Source organism: Lotus japonicus, chromosome 6, assembly GCF_012489685.1.
Source record: "Lotus japonicus ecotype B-129 chromosome 6, LjGifu_v1.2".
In the NCBI taxonomy this organism is placed as follows: domain Eukaryota; kingdom Viridiplantae; phylum Streptophyta; class Magnoliopsida; order Fabales; family Fabaceae; genus Lotus; species Lotus japonicus.
Genome location: NC_080046.1, coordinates 13725009 through 13741979, shown reverse-complemented (window position 1 = coordinate 13741979; position 16971 = coordinate 13725009). Strand labels below are relative to the sequence as shown.

Here is a 16971-nt window from a genome sequence, read left to right as displayed (position 1 = left end):
ACAAAATTTGACAAAGGGGGAGATTGTTGGAACATGTTGCCTTGCATTTTGTCAAAACAACTGATTGTCGAAGCAGATGTCGTGGCATCTGACCTCGTGAGGCTAGGACATCAGTCCTCAGCTTGTGTTTCTGTTATGGGCCTTCTGAAGATTTGTTGAAGATATGTTTTGAGTTACTTGAGGAGCAAGTAACTATCTCAGAAGGGTTTTAGTTGTTGGGTTGTTATTTGTTGAAACAATCTTTGTTAAAAGATTGATTTCTATCTTTACTTGTGCAGTAAGAAACCGAATCTATCAAGATTGCGTTTTCAAATTGCTGTTATTGGAATCTGTTTCTTCAGCCCGTGCTAACCCTAAAGCCCATGCTACCGCTGCTGAAGTCTATAAAAGGATGAAGATCTAAAACGTGAAGTCTACCGAAGCTGATAGAGAGAGATCGTGTGTTTTAGGATTTGTTAGTGTGCTTCGTTCTTTGTTATTTGTGAATCCTCTTTGCTCACTGATTCTATAAAGCAAAGAAGGGTTCTGTGTTGTTTGATTACATTCAAACTCTGATTGTTCATTGTGTTTACCAATCACTGTGGCGGTGATTGAGAGAAAGTGAGAGGGGCTCTCATACTTAGGTTGAGATTCTAAGTAGAAATACACTGGGTAGATTAGGAAGTGAACTATGAACTGAGGTGTTCATGAGTGTCTGTAATTCCTGAATCTTGAGATAGTGGATTTCCTTTCTTTGGGTGCAAACCCTCCAGACGTAGGTGAAAGTTTTCACTGAACTGGGTTAACAACTTCTGAGTGTTATTGTTTTGTTGTTAAGTTTTGTTTATTGTTAAGCGATTGTCGAACCTCTTGTCCCAGCATCGTGTAGGACAATCGTATCAGAGGGAACCTGAATTACAAAAAGTTATTGTTATCACTAGGCATAGACGTTCTTAATCAATTCCTCACCACATCTCTATCACATATCGATCTCTCGCATACAAAATAGTAAACTAATCCTTACGTGCTCAGTTTCAATGAAAAAAGACGTAAAATTCATAAATAAAACTAAGAATCATGAGAGAAACCCCAGTTTCACCGTCTGCTAGGGTTCCACGAAATCCTCTTGTAGCGCTGTCTTCGAGCAGTGCGAAGGGTGGCCGTCTCGCAAGGCAAGGGGAGACTGTGACTGGTGAAGACGAAGCAGAAGAGGAGGATGAGGCAGTGCCACGCCGGGGTGGGTCTCTTGGTCTGGAGAGACCTACCCTGTTCGTCGACGGGATTACAGATATGGTGGATTATTCCCAAATCAGAGACCTATTCGTTCAAATTGGATGTGTAGGCAAGGTTTTTGTGCAGCGGTTCCGGAAGGTGGGGAGGAAATTCAGGTTCGGGTTTGTCCATTTTCTGTCTAGGCCTCATGCTGAGGCGGCGATTGCTCGTATCAACGGGACCAAGATCGGTGGAGCCGTTTTATCGGTGAAGGAAGCGCAATACCCTTTGAGGAGTGGGTCACCTTCCCATTTTGTGCCTTCTCTTCAGGGCGAGTTGGGTTCTGTTTCGCATAAAAGGGTTGAAAAGGGAGTGGGTTCTTTGCTACCCTCTATCTCGTGGCATGATGTTGCTGTGGGTAAGCTTCAAGCCCGGCGTGACCGTCCTCTGTTTCAGGCTGAAAACTCCATGATTTCAGAGCTTTGGAGATGCTTCGAGGATGCTCGGACACTTTCGGATGGTGATTTGTTCCCTGAACTCGCGACGGCGGACGTGCGCCTTGTTGAGAGATTTTTTCTACACCGATACTACTTTCAAAATCCTCAAGATTCAATTGTAGTATAGCATAGGGTTTTTGTCGTATCCGCAGGGAATTGCTAATACAAATGTCGTTCTCTAGTAAATTACTCAAGCAATAGATTTTCAAAAGGTTGATAATTTTAGTGATCAAATGCTAATGTAAATTAAATAAAGCGCGAATAAAAGATGATTGATATCAAGAGAGAAAGCTGTTGGAATTGGAGTTCACCGTTTAACTATTAGTGTCCTATGATTCTATATGAATATCCATTCCCATCCATGATTCATCTACACCATTTCTACCCTACTTCATTGATTCCTCACATGAGTGGATATCTATAACTTACTTTCCTAAACATTGATTCCTCACATGCATAGAAAAGCTAAGTTATCTTTAAGCTCAGATGTTTAAGGGACTAACAAACCTAACTCTATTCCTAGCAATTAGATTTATTAGATGGTTAATCCTAGGTCGAACTCTAGACGTCGTAGCTTCCGCTCTTACGCCGAATCAAGCGATATGTTCTAGGTGCGCAAACTAAAACATAGTATTAAGAACAAGAGACAACCATTGAATCATGTGATAGAAACTATATTACATATAGAAATCAAGAAGAACAAATCATAGTTAAAGGCTACATCCAAATCCAACAAAGAAACTTAGCAACCCATATCCATGGATTGCTTACAAAGCTTACAAGAGGAAACTAAGGTGAAAGCGGTGACCCGTGCCGTCCTCGGTGTGTCTCCAGCACGATGGATGGTGGATCAAAGCTCCCAAAGTTCCTTTCCTTCTTCTCTATGCAATTTTCTCTCTAAGAGGTGCAAAATATGTCAAGAGATCGTTCAATTCTGATTTGGTCGAGCTTTTTATAAAACAGGACAGCAATCTCGCTTAAGCTGATAAAGATGTCGCTTAAGCGAGCAGGTTTCTTCACGTTCAGGTAAGGTCTTTGGCTTAAGCGAGACCATTTCTCGCTTAAGCCGAATTGTCTTCCAGAACCACTGCTACTGCCATGTAATTTGGCTTAAGCGAGGCAACATTTGGCTTAAGCGAACTTCAATATATCTGCCACTGCTACTGCCATGTAGTTTGGCTTAAGCGAGCCAACTTTTGGCTTAAGCGAACTTCAATATTTTTAGCCCCTTTTGATCTTCAAATAGTTGGATCTTCTTGAACTTTCTCCTACAATAAAAACCAAAGAGTCTAAATGATAAAACTAACACATCTTACATAATATCTATATATAAACTATCTACTTACTAAATTAACCTATTAGAGGGATAATTTGAAAGATAACTTACACATTTAGAACAGATAAGTACCCAAATTAATATAGAAAATCAGGTAAATTTGGCACTTATCATGCCTCAACGTGGGGTGTGGTGATGTGGAGGTAATTCGACTGCCGTTTGATGCTTTGTTTCCTGAGAGCGTGCTTGGGGAGACTAGGTTGGAGGTCTTGGGGCCATCGGTTGGTGATGACTTGGTTGTAGGTGGAGCGAGTCGCCTTGGTTCTTCCCTGGTTCAGGTAGTTCCTACTTCTTTGGGACCTCTTGGCCTTCCTCTTCCCTCTTTGCAGTGGCTGGTTCAGGCGAGTCCTCGTGATTTTCTGTTGGGTTTTGGGCAACAACGTATTGCAAGGTTTTTTCCCTTCCTTTTGGTGGAGCTGAGACTTGGGTGATCTCGTTTCTTTGGGAACAGAGTTCAGGAGCGCTTTGGGGGGTTCAACCCTTCTTCTCTTGTTGTTTCTATTCCCTTTGTTGTTGGTGATTAGTGCGGTGTTGCTCTGCCTAGTGAGGTGGGCGAGCTTATCTCAAGGGACGCTAACTGTGACGTTGCTGAAGATATGCCAAGGGCTCATTCTCGTCGGGGATGGCCAAAAAAGGGCCCTGCTGCTTGTGCTATTGTTCAGGGGGAAGGGGTTGTTAGAGGTAGAAGTCCTATATTGAAGGCTTCTCGTCCCTGAGGGCGACCCAGGAAATTGAAGAGCTCGGAGATAGCTGTGGAGGTTGGTTTTCCCTCTCCTTCCGAGTCAGCAGAGGTTGTTTCGGGTCCTTTGGATAACCAACTAGTTCTTTGCGAGCAGGAGAGGCCCAAGGGTCCTCCGGGGGTTATGACGAGGGCGAGGTCGGCCTTACTTATTGGGAAACGATTTGGATTATGTTATGACTATTCTGATGAGGTTGCCCTCCAAGGCATCGATGACAATATTAGAGCTCGCAGACTTAGTAGGAGCTAAGCGGCTGGTCTATTTTGGCTTGGTTTCGGGGTTGGTGTTCTTTGGATCTTTTGGTTGCTTTTTTTGGGGTTTCTTCTTTTAGGGGCTGTTTATAGTTCTATGTCTTTGATGGTTAGCTTTTTGTATCACTAATCATCCTTCCCCTTGTATTCTTTGAGCTTTGCTCTCAATCTTTTGATATATATATATATATATATATATATATATATATATATACTATCCTTTTGTTGTCAAAAAAAAAACTAAGAATCATGAGTTCATGAGTAATTTGAAACATAAGTCGAGAGAATCAAACCAAAACCCCAAGTGTAACACCCTCTAATCCCCTTGTTTATTTTAAACATACATCCTCAAAGAGAGCATTACAAAAACATTCCAAGACCACATATTTCCTCAATAACGTATGTCACGTTCTCAAACTTTAGATCAACACATTTCATAAAATAATCATACTTCATCTTTTATGCATTGCACAACGGAATAAATAGAATCATCAAAAATCATCTTCCAGACATACTTCAATAAAAATTCAGTAAAAGAAGTATATGCACTATGTCCATCCAAAAACATCAACTCCATGTAACTCAAGTTTACAAAAGAAAGAACCAAAAAGTGTTGTCAACTACTCTCATCAAAATAATTTATTTAACCACGTCCCCCAATGTTACATACAGAGCAATTGACCCTCATACTACTAAATAACTGTCTAATTAACAGTATATAGCTCTCTGTCTATTTCTCATGAGATGCTCCACTAGCACCTGTACCTATACGATGTCGCATAGAACATCATTCCAACAAAAGGGTGAGAACTTCATCATATAATTAAGCATAATAACAAGTAATGGAAGAACAATATAGAAGTTTACATTATAAAACATTTCTCTTCACAATTATACTTTCCTTACTCATTATTTCCAAAGACAGTTCTACATAGCAACTTTGTTCCACAATATAATATCTTTAACAAAGTAAATGTTATCCAAACTTTTACTAACAACATCATTCACAGATATTCACCAGCAACAACTATCACAGTTCTTATAACTCTTCCATCACATAGGACCACTCAAAAACGTGAGACTCAATGTGTGACTCTAATGCACATGCATGTGGTACCAATTGTTAACCTTAGCGGTATCACCGCGTCCACACAGAACAGTTAACCACCAAATAAAGTTTATCAGACTTCCAGAACTACCCCAGTTTAGGGACATTCTCTAGCCCCGCAATCACTAGTACACATACCTCGATTATCGGGTTCTGGGACACTCTCTAGCACCGCAGTAACTAGCAGACATGTCTATTGACTGTATGAAGTGTATTTGTGCAAACATCTCAACTCTATACATGCATTATATAGCATATTTCTTCATCACTTTCCATAATGAAAATTTCATCATATTTGCTCAAACAACACTTCAACCTGTTATCAAATAATCACATTTGCAAAACAACAATACAACAATTCCCACTTCATCAACAACCAATTCCAATAATTCACCTTATTGAATTCAAAATATTCATCTTCACCAATTCAAATAAATCACCATAATCCATATATCCAAAATTCAAAAGAGTACCCAGATTAAATAACAGATACAGTAATAGTTTTCTGAAACAAGTACAGTAATCCGTTTTCTAAAAAACAACAGATACATCGGTCACTAAAAACGATCTCCAGGACTCATTACTAAACCACAAATTAAGTTCTTTACACGCCTGGAAAGCTGATTAAAAACCCTACAATTGCTTAGTTTACCAAATTTTCATTTGAACGCTAGAACTGGGTGATATCGGGCCACGAAGTTCGCTGTCCAGCACAGAAACTGACAAAAACACTTCTACCTCAAATCAAATTTCGAAAATTCCGAGTTCAGGGTTCCTAGGCATGGCTCTACATCAACCTATCATCATACTACAATTATAGGATAAAGCTCACACCCTTACCTTGATTGATGATGAACCCTAGTTCTCTTCCTTTCCTCTTCCTTCTTCTTCTTCGTTCACGCGAGCAACTTCCTCTCTTCTTTCTTTTTTTTTCTTTAGCTGCTGCCCCCATCCTTAATTAACCATCTAAACCTAATTCCTCAAGGGCTAAACTAAAAACCCCAAAATCTCTCCTAGTCCTTGTCTCCGTTTTTAATCCTAACTTTCACACCCTAACTCTCTTCCATTTCATAAAACACACCCAGCATCACATAAAATATTTTATTTCATTAAAGTATTATTATATCGCCTAATAAACCACCACACGATATAATCTTAGTTAAAATAAAATACCAATATTATTTTAATTAAAAACGGGGTGTTACACCAAGTACCTAAGAAGTTTAGCCAAGCATAACTAACATGATTTCAAGGATGGATAAATTGAATCCAAAAGCTCTAGAGCAAGTCGTAGGAATGTTTCCCTTGATCTCTTATGAATTCTTGAGAAAACGGTTTGCAAAACGGCCTTCGGATGCAAAATTTATGAGAAAAAAGAGATTAGTCCTCCATTTATCTGAAGATAACGCCATATCCCAATGTAAAAATGACGCGATAGTGCCACCCTTCAAGTGAGAATTCTGAATTTTCTTCTTTTAACCCGCTTTTCCTTGTTTTTCTTAAAATAAAATATTATAGAAAAAGATTAAAACTCAGATTAAAAACAACCAAAATCCTAACCAAATTTAGAATTCAAAAAGTATCAAATAAGATAAAGAAAAACTATCAAAATCTAACAAATCAAAATAAAAACTAATAAAATCCTTAATTTAACATAAAATCCAAAAATTAACTAGGAATACCTTAAAAACTAATTAAAACTCGGAAAATAAAATAAACAAGCTATAAAAATATCCTTAAGACCTCGGGTCAACAGTAAACCCATTTTATCAGATTGTGTTCCCTCAATCTGACTGCATCCCCCCCCTATCCAACAACATCCCCTCAATCTGATTGCACAAATAAAAGTCGATTGCCTCGTCATAACTATCTGACTGGTCCGAGGGCACATGTGTGACGTGTCCTTATCATCCATGTCTCATCCAAGGCTAGCAATATTCTAATTAAGGATTAAGCGTGACGCTAGAAACCCTTGCTACAGTGGGCAAACGTTCTCCCACCTGCTCGATTAAATAGAATGTTAGAAGATCCAACAGCTCCCCCCACGAGCTCTACCTAGTACCCATCATAACACTCCAAACCTCGGAATCCTCAAAACTCAATCTTATAAAAAACTTAAGGTAGGAACTTTATGTTCGATTATCCCCTAATTACGTGCATGCCGTCTCCATCATTTTGACTTCGGCATTGGAGTTTCTTCACCAATACCCCTCTGACATGACTCTAGGATGGAGAAACCCACATTTTTAAGAGAGGCATAAGACCTTTTAAAAGCTTATCGTTCCCCTTTCAATCAACACTTTCTAACTGATATAACCAAACTAATTCAATCAGACAACATTTTTGTTTCTTGTATAATTAGTAATTACAAGTATTACCCCTCACTATCTATAGTCAACATTTTAAGGCTTTAAATTTTGGCTTAGGAGACATGTGAGTCCCTTGTCATAACTAAAATTAGCCACTACTTTTTAGTATTTAATGCAACCATATATCATGATCCGAATTCATGAGTCACTACTTGTCGTTAAGCTGAATAACAAAAAATAATTATTTATATGTGTTATTAGAATATTAATTAAGCAATTAAGAAATACTTTTTTAAGAGTATTGTTTTATAGGCAAATGTTAGTTGTCAATAATGTTAATAAATTAGTTCTCTCAGGGTTCGAACCCTGAACCCCTAATCCTTTATCTAATCCAACTCTTATGTTCCTAGCTCTTATCACTTAAGCTATCCTTCGGGAACACTTTTTAAGAGTATATATTACTGTAATATAGGAGTAGCATTAATAATTTAAGAATTATGCATATAAATATTCTTTTTGAACGTAAGAATTATGCATATAAATATTCTTTTTGAACGTAAGAATTATGCATATAAATAGCTTTTACATATACATCCTATCATATTTTACAATTTCACAAATCATATTTATGTCAAATTTTGGACACTTCCACTATATAGTTTTTTTTTTAACGTTTCCACTATATAGTTTCTAGTTAATAAGTTCTAACTGAAAATTTATATTTTTACTATCATTATTTTTCAAAATCCCTTAATAATAATAATACCCTTATAGCACACATTACTAAACAACAACTAGCTCCAGTTCAATTAATAGAATTGATTCAGTTTAATTAAAAATCTTAATTTGAGCCTTAAATATGCACTTAGTTTTATTTTTTGAAAACAATTTTGGCGTATCCAACATATCCAGTTTTAGTGGAATAATAAAAATAGTAATTAATTAATTATCAAGCTTAATAAACATCACAAAACGTTTATGGCAAATGTTCCTAGTTTTGGCTGCAAAACCAAACCACACCGTTGCAAGAATTCAAAAAGAGGAAGAGAGAGGGTCAGTTTCGTCATTATCTCACTTCACCTTGAAACGTGGCGTTAAAAGACAGGAACAACAGAATCTAAACGGTGTCATTTTCTCCATACATTCCCCATTTTGCACGTCAACATTCACTTTTATTACCACTCTCTGCCACTCCCTCTTTCTTTTCTCTCACCCCTCTCTCTCCACCGTCAAACTCAAACTTCCGATCTCTCTCTCTCTCTCTCTCTCTCTCCCACGCGCTCTCTCTCACTCTCTCCTCTGCAACACTACAATGGCGTTCTCCACAACACGCTTCGCTTCTTCCTTTCTCTAACCATGACAATGGCGTTTGCTTCGAGCTTCTAGCGTTTCGTTTTTCCGTACAGATTTGAAAATTTTCCGACCGATTCAGCGGTTTTTTCAACTCTCTCCAACTCGTTGTCACGGTGGATTTGGTGTAGTGAAACCAGTGGTGATTGGTTTTGGTTTTGGTGAAGTGGAGTGGAACTTAGTTGAAGCTTTTCAGGTTGGGGTTTTTGAATTTTGAGGGATTTAGGGTTTGTGCGGTTTGAAATTTGAGGATGAATCGTAGCTTCAGGGCTCAGGAATCGCAAATGCAAGCTGCGTTGAAGCAGAGGGAGCAGCAGTTTGGGGGTTTGAGGGGTTCTGTCATGAAGGAGAAGGATGAGGAGCTCGCATTGTTCCTTGAGATGAAGAAGCGTGAGAAGGAGCGGAATGATCTTCTTCTTCTCAACTCGGATGAGCTCGATTCACCTTTGGGTATAGATTTTTTGCTCAAAAAAGTTATCTTTTGTCTTGTTTTGTTTGTGTTGGCGTTTTGGGGATTTGGTTTTTTTCGTTGTTTCTTTAGTTTACTTGACTTAGATTTGCTTGTTAGTGTTAAATGATTGTGTTGTTGAAGTAGTGCAGTTTATGAATATGAGGGGTTTTGTTGTTGGTTTGGATTTCTTCTTATCACATTATGTTTCATGGTTGCAGGGTCAAATCCCAGCACTTCTTCCATTTTCAACATTCCAGCGTCTGCGCCGATTCCTGTTCGGAAGAATGGTACTGATGACTTTCTCAATTCAGAAAATGATAAAAATGACTATGACTGGTATGTATGTAGAACCCTTTTTGTTGGGGCATTTCAATCTTATGTTTTCTTCAACATGTTTAGCTGGCCGTTGTGTTTACTAGTGCAATAGATGAGTTTTTGTGGTCTTGACTGCATAAACAATTATAGGATATAGTTCCTGGAACATCTTCTTATGAAAGAAGTCCTGCTTTCTAGGCAGGGAAAAGCTATCCATATTTGATTTAATTTGATGTGCATTTAATCCAAACTTTCTGTAACTCGTTAAAATCCAAAGGTGTATGCACCCAAACTTTTTCACTTTAAAGATAAAGCTCACTTTAGAGTTGCTTTATCCCTCTGGGGCTATTGTGGGCTGTACATATTTATTGAACATTCCAGTTTTTATATGAAATAAAGCATTCCTTTCTCTTGTTATGGTCCTTAACTCCTTATGGCTTTCTTTTTCAATTTGAAAGAGTATTGTTCTAGTATGAGTATCTGACCTTTAATTTCATACATAAGCACTATTGTCTGATCAGTCAGACTCATGGTATCATTCTTAATATCACCTGCTTCTGCTTCCATATTACTGCTCCGGCATCACATTTTCATTATTGCAGATACTTAAGTGTTTTTTTTCTGCTACCTATGTATGTAAATATAATTGACCTGGGTTGTTAATGTTGCTAAGAAATGTTAAGCCAGTGCAATTGATTCAGTGGTTGCTATTCAAATTGACACTTAGCATGGTTAATTTTTTTCAGGCTTCTAACTCCTCCTGGTACTCCTCTTTTTCCTTCGTTGGAAATGGAAAGTCGGAAGACTGTTATGAGTCAGCTTGGAAGTGGTAACCCAGCCTCGCGCCCAGTAGCATTAAAATCCAGAGTAAGCATTTTGAATGAAGCTTTCATATCATGTCAATTGTTTTATGGTAATTGGCAGTTGTATGTTTTATGTCTAGATAGTTTGAGTAGCTAATGTAAATAGAAAGTTCTTGGCTTTGGGAAAACTCTTAAAAATATAATTTCTATTAAGCAGCATGTGGTCTTTAGAACAAATTTCAGTGCTCCCTTAGCAGTAAAGATTCAGTACATTCCCTTTCACAAATATGACAGTTAATCTCCTTTTTATTTTAAACTTTTTATTTAAAAAATGGAAAGCGTAATAACTCACCATACGTGTGTGGTCTTGGTTTAAAGTGGGGGAGTATGTACTATGAGAGTATTGAGAAAGATTTGATGGTCTTGATATGTGATTTGCTTAACAAGTGACAATAGTCAAAAGAACATGCCACTTACTATTGTCTATTTTCAGCTCCTTTATTATTGTATATTTTTAGCTGATGTTGCCTGCCTATATATAACTTGTTGGCTTACACAGTACACTTCCCCTCGGCAATAATATCCTTGGACTACCTAAACTTGGTTTCTCATAGTGCATGTTTTACAGATTTGTCATTTCATGTTTTAAATGATTTATATCTTTATTAAGTAAGTATCACGTTACATCAAATATGTATTGAGAATTTGAGATTCATAGGTATCATTGAGTAAAATGATCATTCTTGGTTTTTTTTTACTTCTTATACTGATTTAATTTATGTTCTTTATCTTTTTAGTGATTTCCAAAGTAAGGATCTGTTAGTGCTATACTGATATTTTTAATTTTGACAGAGCCGAGTGGTATTGATTTAGCCATGTAGATGATCTCAACTAGTGTCAGAAATTATTTTTTCTTAATTTTATTTCCTTTTCATTATAGTTGGGAAATCATCAATCAGAGCCTGCTGGGAGGACTAGCTTAGTATCTAAACAATCAACTTCTTCCCCTGTATTGAGCTCTTCAAGTGGTGGAACTAGGAGGCCCTCATCATCTGGGGGTCCCGGATCACGACCTGCAACTCCTACTGGACGCTCCACATTGAACACTGCTTCAAAACCATCAAGACCTTCTACACCTACTCGGACTATGCTACCTTCTAGGACCATGGCAGCTCCATCCAAGACCACAATTTCCACAACCAAGCCTGTAGTTTCTTCCACTAAGCCTTCGACTTCTGCAACTAAGGCCACAGTCCCTGCAGCGAGATCCACAATTCCATCAAGATCCTCTACACCATCAAGATCTACTGCTAGATCTTCGACACCAACTAGCAGACCTACTTTACCTGCTTCCAGGTCCACATCAAGAGCATCTACTCCAACTCGGCGACCATCTACCCCATCAAGTGAACACAGTATATCAGCTCCTTCAGTTAAGATTTCTTCAAGCCCCAAGCCAGCTCCTGTGACAGCAAGGCAGCCAACTCCTGTGAGAGGAAGGCAGCAAGCTCCTGTGACCTCAAGGCAGCCAACTCCGACGACCTCGAGGCAGCCAGCTTCTGTAACCTCAAGGCAGCAAGCTTCTGTGACCTCAAGGCAGCAGCAGCCAGTGCCATCACGTGGCACTTCACCAACAGTGAGATCACGACCATGGAAGCCATCTGAGATGCCAGGTTTTTCACTCGAAGCTCCACCCAATTTGAGGACAACACTACCTGATAGACCACTGTCTGCAACTAGGGGCAGGCCTGGAGCACCCACTTCTCGGTCTTCATCTATTGAGCCTTCTTCTAGTGGAAGACCCAAGCGACAATCATGCTCTCCTTCTAGAGGACGATCTTCCAATGGCAGTGTTCATATCAGTGGAAACTCAATGCCAGCAGTTAACCGTGGATACTCCAAAGTGAATGACAATGTCAGTCCTGTTGTAATTGGCAACAAAATGGTTGAGAGGGTAATTAATATGCGAAAACTAGCACCACCAATGATGGATGACAAAAACTCTCCCCGTAGTAATCTGTCTGGCAAGTCATCATCTCCAGATAGTTCAGGTTTCGGAAGAACACTCTCAAAGAAGTCCTTGGATATGGCTATTAGGCATATGGTACGCATCTTCTCCACATTCTATTAGGCATATTGTTCTAACAGATGAAAATGATATTGTGATGGCATACCTGCATATAAATCCCTATTCTTTCTTGTCATGTAAAAGTTGTCTTGAGTGTAAATTGCTACTAGTTGCCTTGCATGCATGTTATTCCAAAATTTAGAGAATTGAGTTTTTCTTTTTCTCTTATTACCTTAATGGCTTAATCTAACTGAATGATCTTTATTAAAAAATGATTGAACTGATTAGAACTTATTTATACAGTTCCGTTTCTCATCATTTTGCTTGTTTCTGTTGAATAGGATATAAGGAGAACTATTCCAGGCAATTTACGGCCATTAATGACAAATATTCCAGCATCGTCTATGTATAGTGTGAGGTCTGGACCTCAGCGTGGCCGAAGTCGAACAGTTAGTGCTTCAGACTCTCCTCATGCAACCAGCAGTAATGCCAGTTCTGAACTGAGTGTAAACCAAAATGGTATTTGTTTAGATAGTAGCGAAGTAGATGATGATATTGGCAGTGAGAGATGTGGTCAATCTCCTGCAAGTGTACGGGGCAGGTAAACTTATCTGTTTTGGGGAACCCTGCATATATTTAAATAGCACCAAGGCTCTTATCCTGAGTTTCAGCCATATTGGATTTACATATGGAGCTAACCATGCTTGTATGATGAAAAGCTTATTGGAAGTGATATAACCTCATGTAATGGAAGGAATCTCTAATTTCAGGTAGATCGCTTGTTGTTGTGGCAATTCTTATTTTTTGAAGCAAAAGGAGGTTTATCCTCTATTTATTTAGCAACCAGAAGCCATACTTATCCTTATGTCAGTTCAGGTGCTCGGAAATTCACCTTGAGTGCATTAGGCTTCACTTTTTCTTTGTTTAGAAGTTATGAGCTAAGTTCACTAAATAGGAGGTGTTCAACAACTAGGAATGAGACTAAAAGTTGCTAAGTTAGATAAGAACTATATCCTCAACACCTCAAGAGACGTTTGTAGCTATTTACCGCCATTATGAAGTTTGTTGGCATTGAATAGATTCTAGTACAATATATTTTCATCTCTTACAGAAGAGAAATATCTTTTAAATAAAATTAAAAAGTAACTTTTTATGAAAACAGTATAAGTTACTATAATAATTAGAATAGTTATTATTATTATTATTACTTTTTTTTTGATAAAATTATTATTATTGTTATTATTAATAACAATAGTAATAGTGCTCATTCTCTTCTCACTGATTTGTTTATTGCAAAAGTTGGGCACCGGAAAGTTAACCTTCAAATTTTGGTACTAGAAAAAATTGGAAAAAGATATGGAAAAATAATTATTCACAGCTGTTCATTGTTAGACCTTTATTAAAGGGAAATCCTAACTTACGGGTGGAAGAAATTCAGAAGGAGTATTTTATCACCTTGCACCTTTTCATATGGACTACAAAGCCAGCTAAATAACTTTTCCCATAACTCCAATGTTACTTTTCAAATGGGTAAAAATGTCAATTACAGTTTATTATTTTAATTAAAAAATTCAAATTTCTCTCCTCCCACGTTGCTTTCTCCCACACAATGTCTGATGGTCTATGAATGCTTTCTTACTACTGTGTTCTATCTTCTATGTTGAAAAACCAGTCACAAAAACTAAGAATGCAATAGGAATTCAAACTGTTTCACAGAAATTAATTTCTTCTTCAAAGATCTCCCACACGAGCTGCTCTGGTGTTGTCGCCATCATCATCTTCTTCTTAGAATGCAATAGGATTTGGTTGTGTAAAGAAAGAACGGAAAAAGACAAAAGGAAAAGTTGTCAGAGGAGAGAGATAATGAATTTCTTAGATTAAAATACTAAAGCCAATTGACAGTTTTGCCCAATGCGTGGAGTTATGTGAAAAATTATTTAGTTGGCTTTTTGGTCCATATGAAAAGGTGTAAGGTGATAAAATACTCCTTCTGAATTTCTTCCACCCGTAAGATAGGATTACCCTTTATTAAATGAGTTGGACATGTAAAGTAGTTTTTATCAATTTAATATGTGCAATAATCATGAATTTAGGTCGTGTTTGGGAAAACAACTTATTAAGCGCTTATTAAATAAATGTTTTTTGTATAACAGCTTATGTCATAAGCGCTTAAATTCAATAAGCTATTTGTGTTTGGATGCACACTTTGAGAATAGCTTATACAAAATTAAATGTGCTGGTGTTAGAAGAAGGTACTCGGGGAACCCATCCCCTCAAGCTTTGATTCCCGTCCTAGAGTTTTTGCTATGGGATCTTTTGATTTTGAGTATTTGAGCCATATCCATCGCGGGAGATGTTATTTTCAAATTGGAGAAGAATTAGAAAAGTTAATGAAGTTGGACTCCAAAGAACAATTGAAGGCTAGAAGCAATGAGGAGTTAAAGCAACAAAGTGTTGAAAACCTACGTAAAAGGAAGAGCTTTTATAGACAAAGGCAATCATTGGCAAAGAGACATACTCTCCAACAGAATTGAATGACGCATCAACTACTTGCAAGGACGAATGGAAGAAAGACACCCTAGGATACCTTCATCGACATCAATAAGAAAACCGATCCGCTCCTGGAAAGTGGCCGAACAAATGAAAACTCTCACCTGAAGAGATGAGCACGATCAAAGCAGAAAGGAGTATCTCGTCAAGAAAGCTTGACATGCAATTTCTTGACACGCCAAGCTAAGGGCTCCTGTTCTGGTTGGCTTCTCAGTCATTGGCTTGAGGACATCTCATCCGATCAAAAGGCATGCACCGCATTCCGAGACCAACGAGTCAAGGCATAGAGGCTAATGACCACCTACTTGCACAAACGCCCAACTTAAAGGGTCTCCTACACACTCGCAGAGACAACCACCAATGGCTCTGACCTTATAAATACTCGTTCTATCATTGTTTACATAACATGTTTTTCATTCTTAGCATTTACACTGGAATTCTAATTCAATCTCTTCTCTATCAACTCAAACACTTACTTGAGTATCCGAGTGTCATCTACAAGTGCCTCCTTGTCGTGGAACTTGAAGCTCTGTCGTGTATTTATGACCACCACGACACCATTCCACTGTGAAACATCACTTTAACCAAGAGAGATTCACACCGGATTATCAAGTCCGAACATGAGTGATGTTGAGAAAGAAAGCACCGAGAAGAAAACCAAAAGGCTAGGACTTGAAACGAGGAAGTAAGGAGAAGGAAGGGGAGGAAGATCACTAATAGGAAAAGGGTGAGATGCTTCAAAGTTTGAATCTTTGAGCTAAAGAGTGTCTCCAATGGAAGGTGGTGATGGTGGGTTCTCTTGTGTAGCAATGAGGGTTTGAGAAAGTTTGAATCTTTGAGAAGACAGGTTATTGGGTGAAGAAAAGGTTTGATGATTTTAAACACTTTTGAGATCTAACATGAGCTTCATGGTGACAGAATTAGTGGGTTTGATGCTAACTTGGACTTAGAAATAGGTTTGGTTTTTGTTACATCGTGGTTGCATTTTTTTGGGTTAGGGTTAGTGATGGGGGTATATTTTGGATTCAAAAGGACGAGGGTGAAGATGAAGGTTTAATTTAGTGATTATGTTATTTGGTGCTTTAATTTAGTGACTAAATTTTTTTTATAATTTTTCATTTTATAATTAATTATTTCATTTTAATTTAATTAGTTATCTAAATCTCAATATAATCTCAATATAAATCTCAATCTCATCTCATCTCATCTCAATATCTCAATATAAATAAAAAGAGAGCCCATTAGAAGGAAAGTTTGCCACGTCATACTATTGGAACCACCCCCAATCTTGCGCCACGTATGCAGAAACATTAAAAAAAATTCTAAAAGAAATTATGATTACTATTTTTAGCAAAGCTTGGAGCTGGACACGTGGTAGCTTCAGCATGTGTTGCAATATTTCCAGGCTGTGTTTGAAAATAAAATAAAATAACAAACAGATTTTTAAATCTAGGTTTAGGTTATCATTCCCTACTTTATCTCTAACCGTCCATGGGAGCCAATCAACGTGTGTTGTTTAAAAAAAAAATCTGTCATCATCCAGCCTATATTTGAAAAAGAAAAAACTGTAGCATTTCTTACTATTTTTTTTTTGGTACATCAGAAAAGTTACTATTATTATATAGAAAAATTTAAAACAAACTCAATTATAATATAAGGTCATTAAAATTGGTTGACAATTCATTGCATACAAAATTTATTGCATTTACCGTTAATTTGTTTGATAATTTAGAAGTCATTAATTTTTAAGAGAATTAATATATTGCATTAAAGATTGACTTTATTGACAAAGTTATATTTTTTAGTATTAAAGATTATAAATCAATTTGAAAAGTATGTTTTAGTGTGGAATTTTTTTTTGAAAGATTAGTGTAAATTGATTTAAAAAGAAAACTGTCGCTATATTTTTTTTTCAAAGTCATCCAGACTATATTTGAAAAGAAAAAACAGATATATCCAGGGCTGTATTTGAAAATAAAATAATAATAGCTTTTTAATACTA

The 16971-nt window shown here is 37.4% G+C and overlaps 1 protein-coding gene across 1 annotated transcript; it reads left to right on the top strand.

Moving 5' to 3' along the window:
• Nucleotides 1–8447: 8447 nt before the first annotated feature.
• Nucleotides 8448–13262, top strand: LOC130723526 (uncharacterized). Its single transcript, XM_057574605.1, has 5 exons — nucleotides 8448–9232; nucleotides 9452–9569; nucleotides 10295–10415; nucleotides 11292–12455; nucleotides 12761–13262. Exons 1-5 carry the CDS (start codon nucleotides 9034–9036, stop codon nucleotides 13022–13024), a joined length of 1866 nt encoding a protein of 621 aa, XP_057430588.1. The 5' UTR covers nucleotides 8448–9033; the 3' UTR covers nucleotides 13025–13262.
• Nucleotides 13263–16971: the final 3709 nt, after the last annotated feature.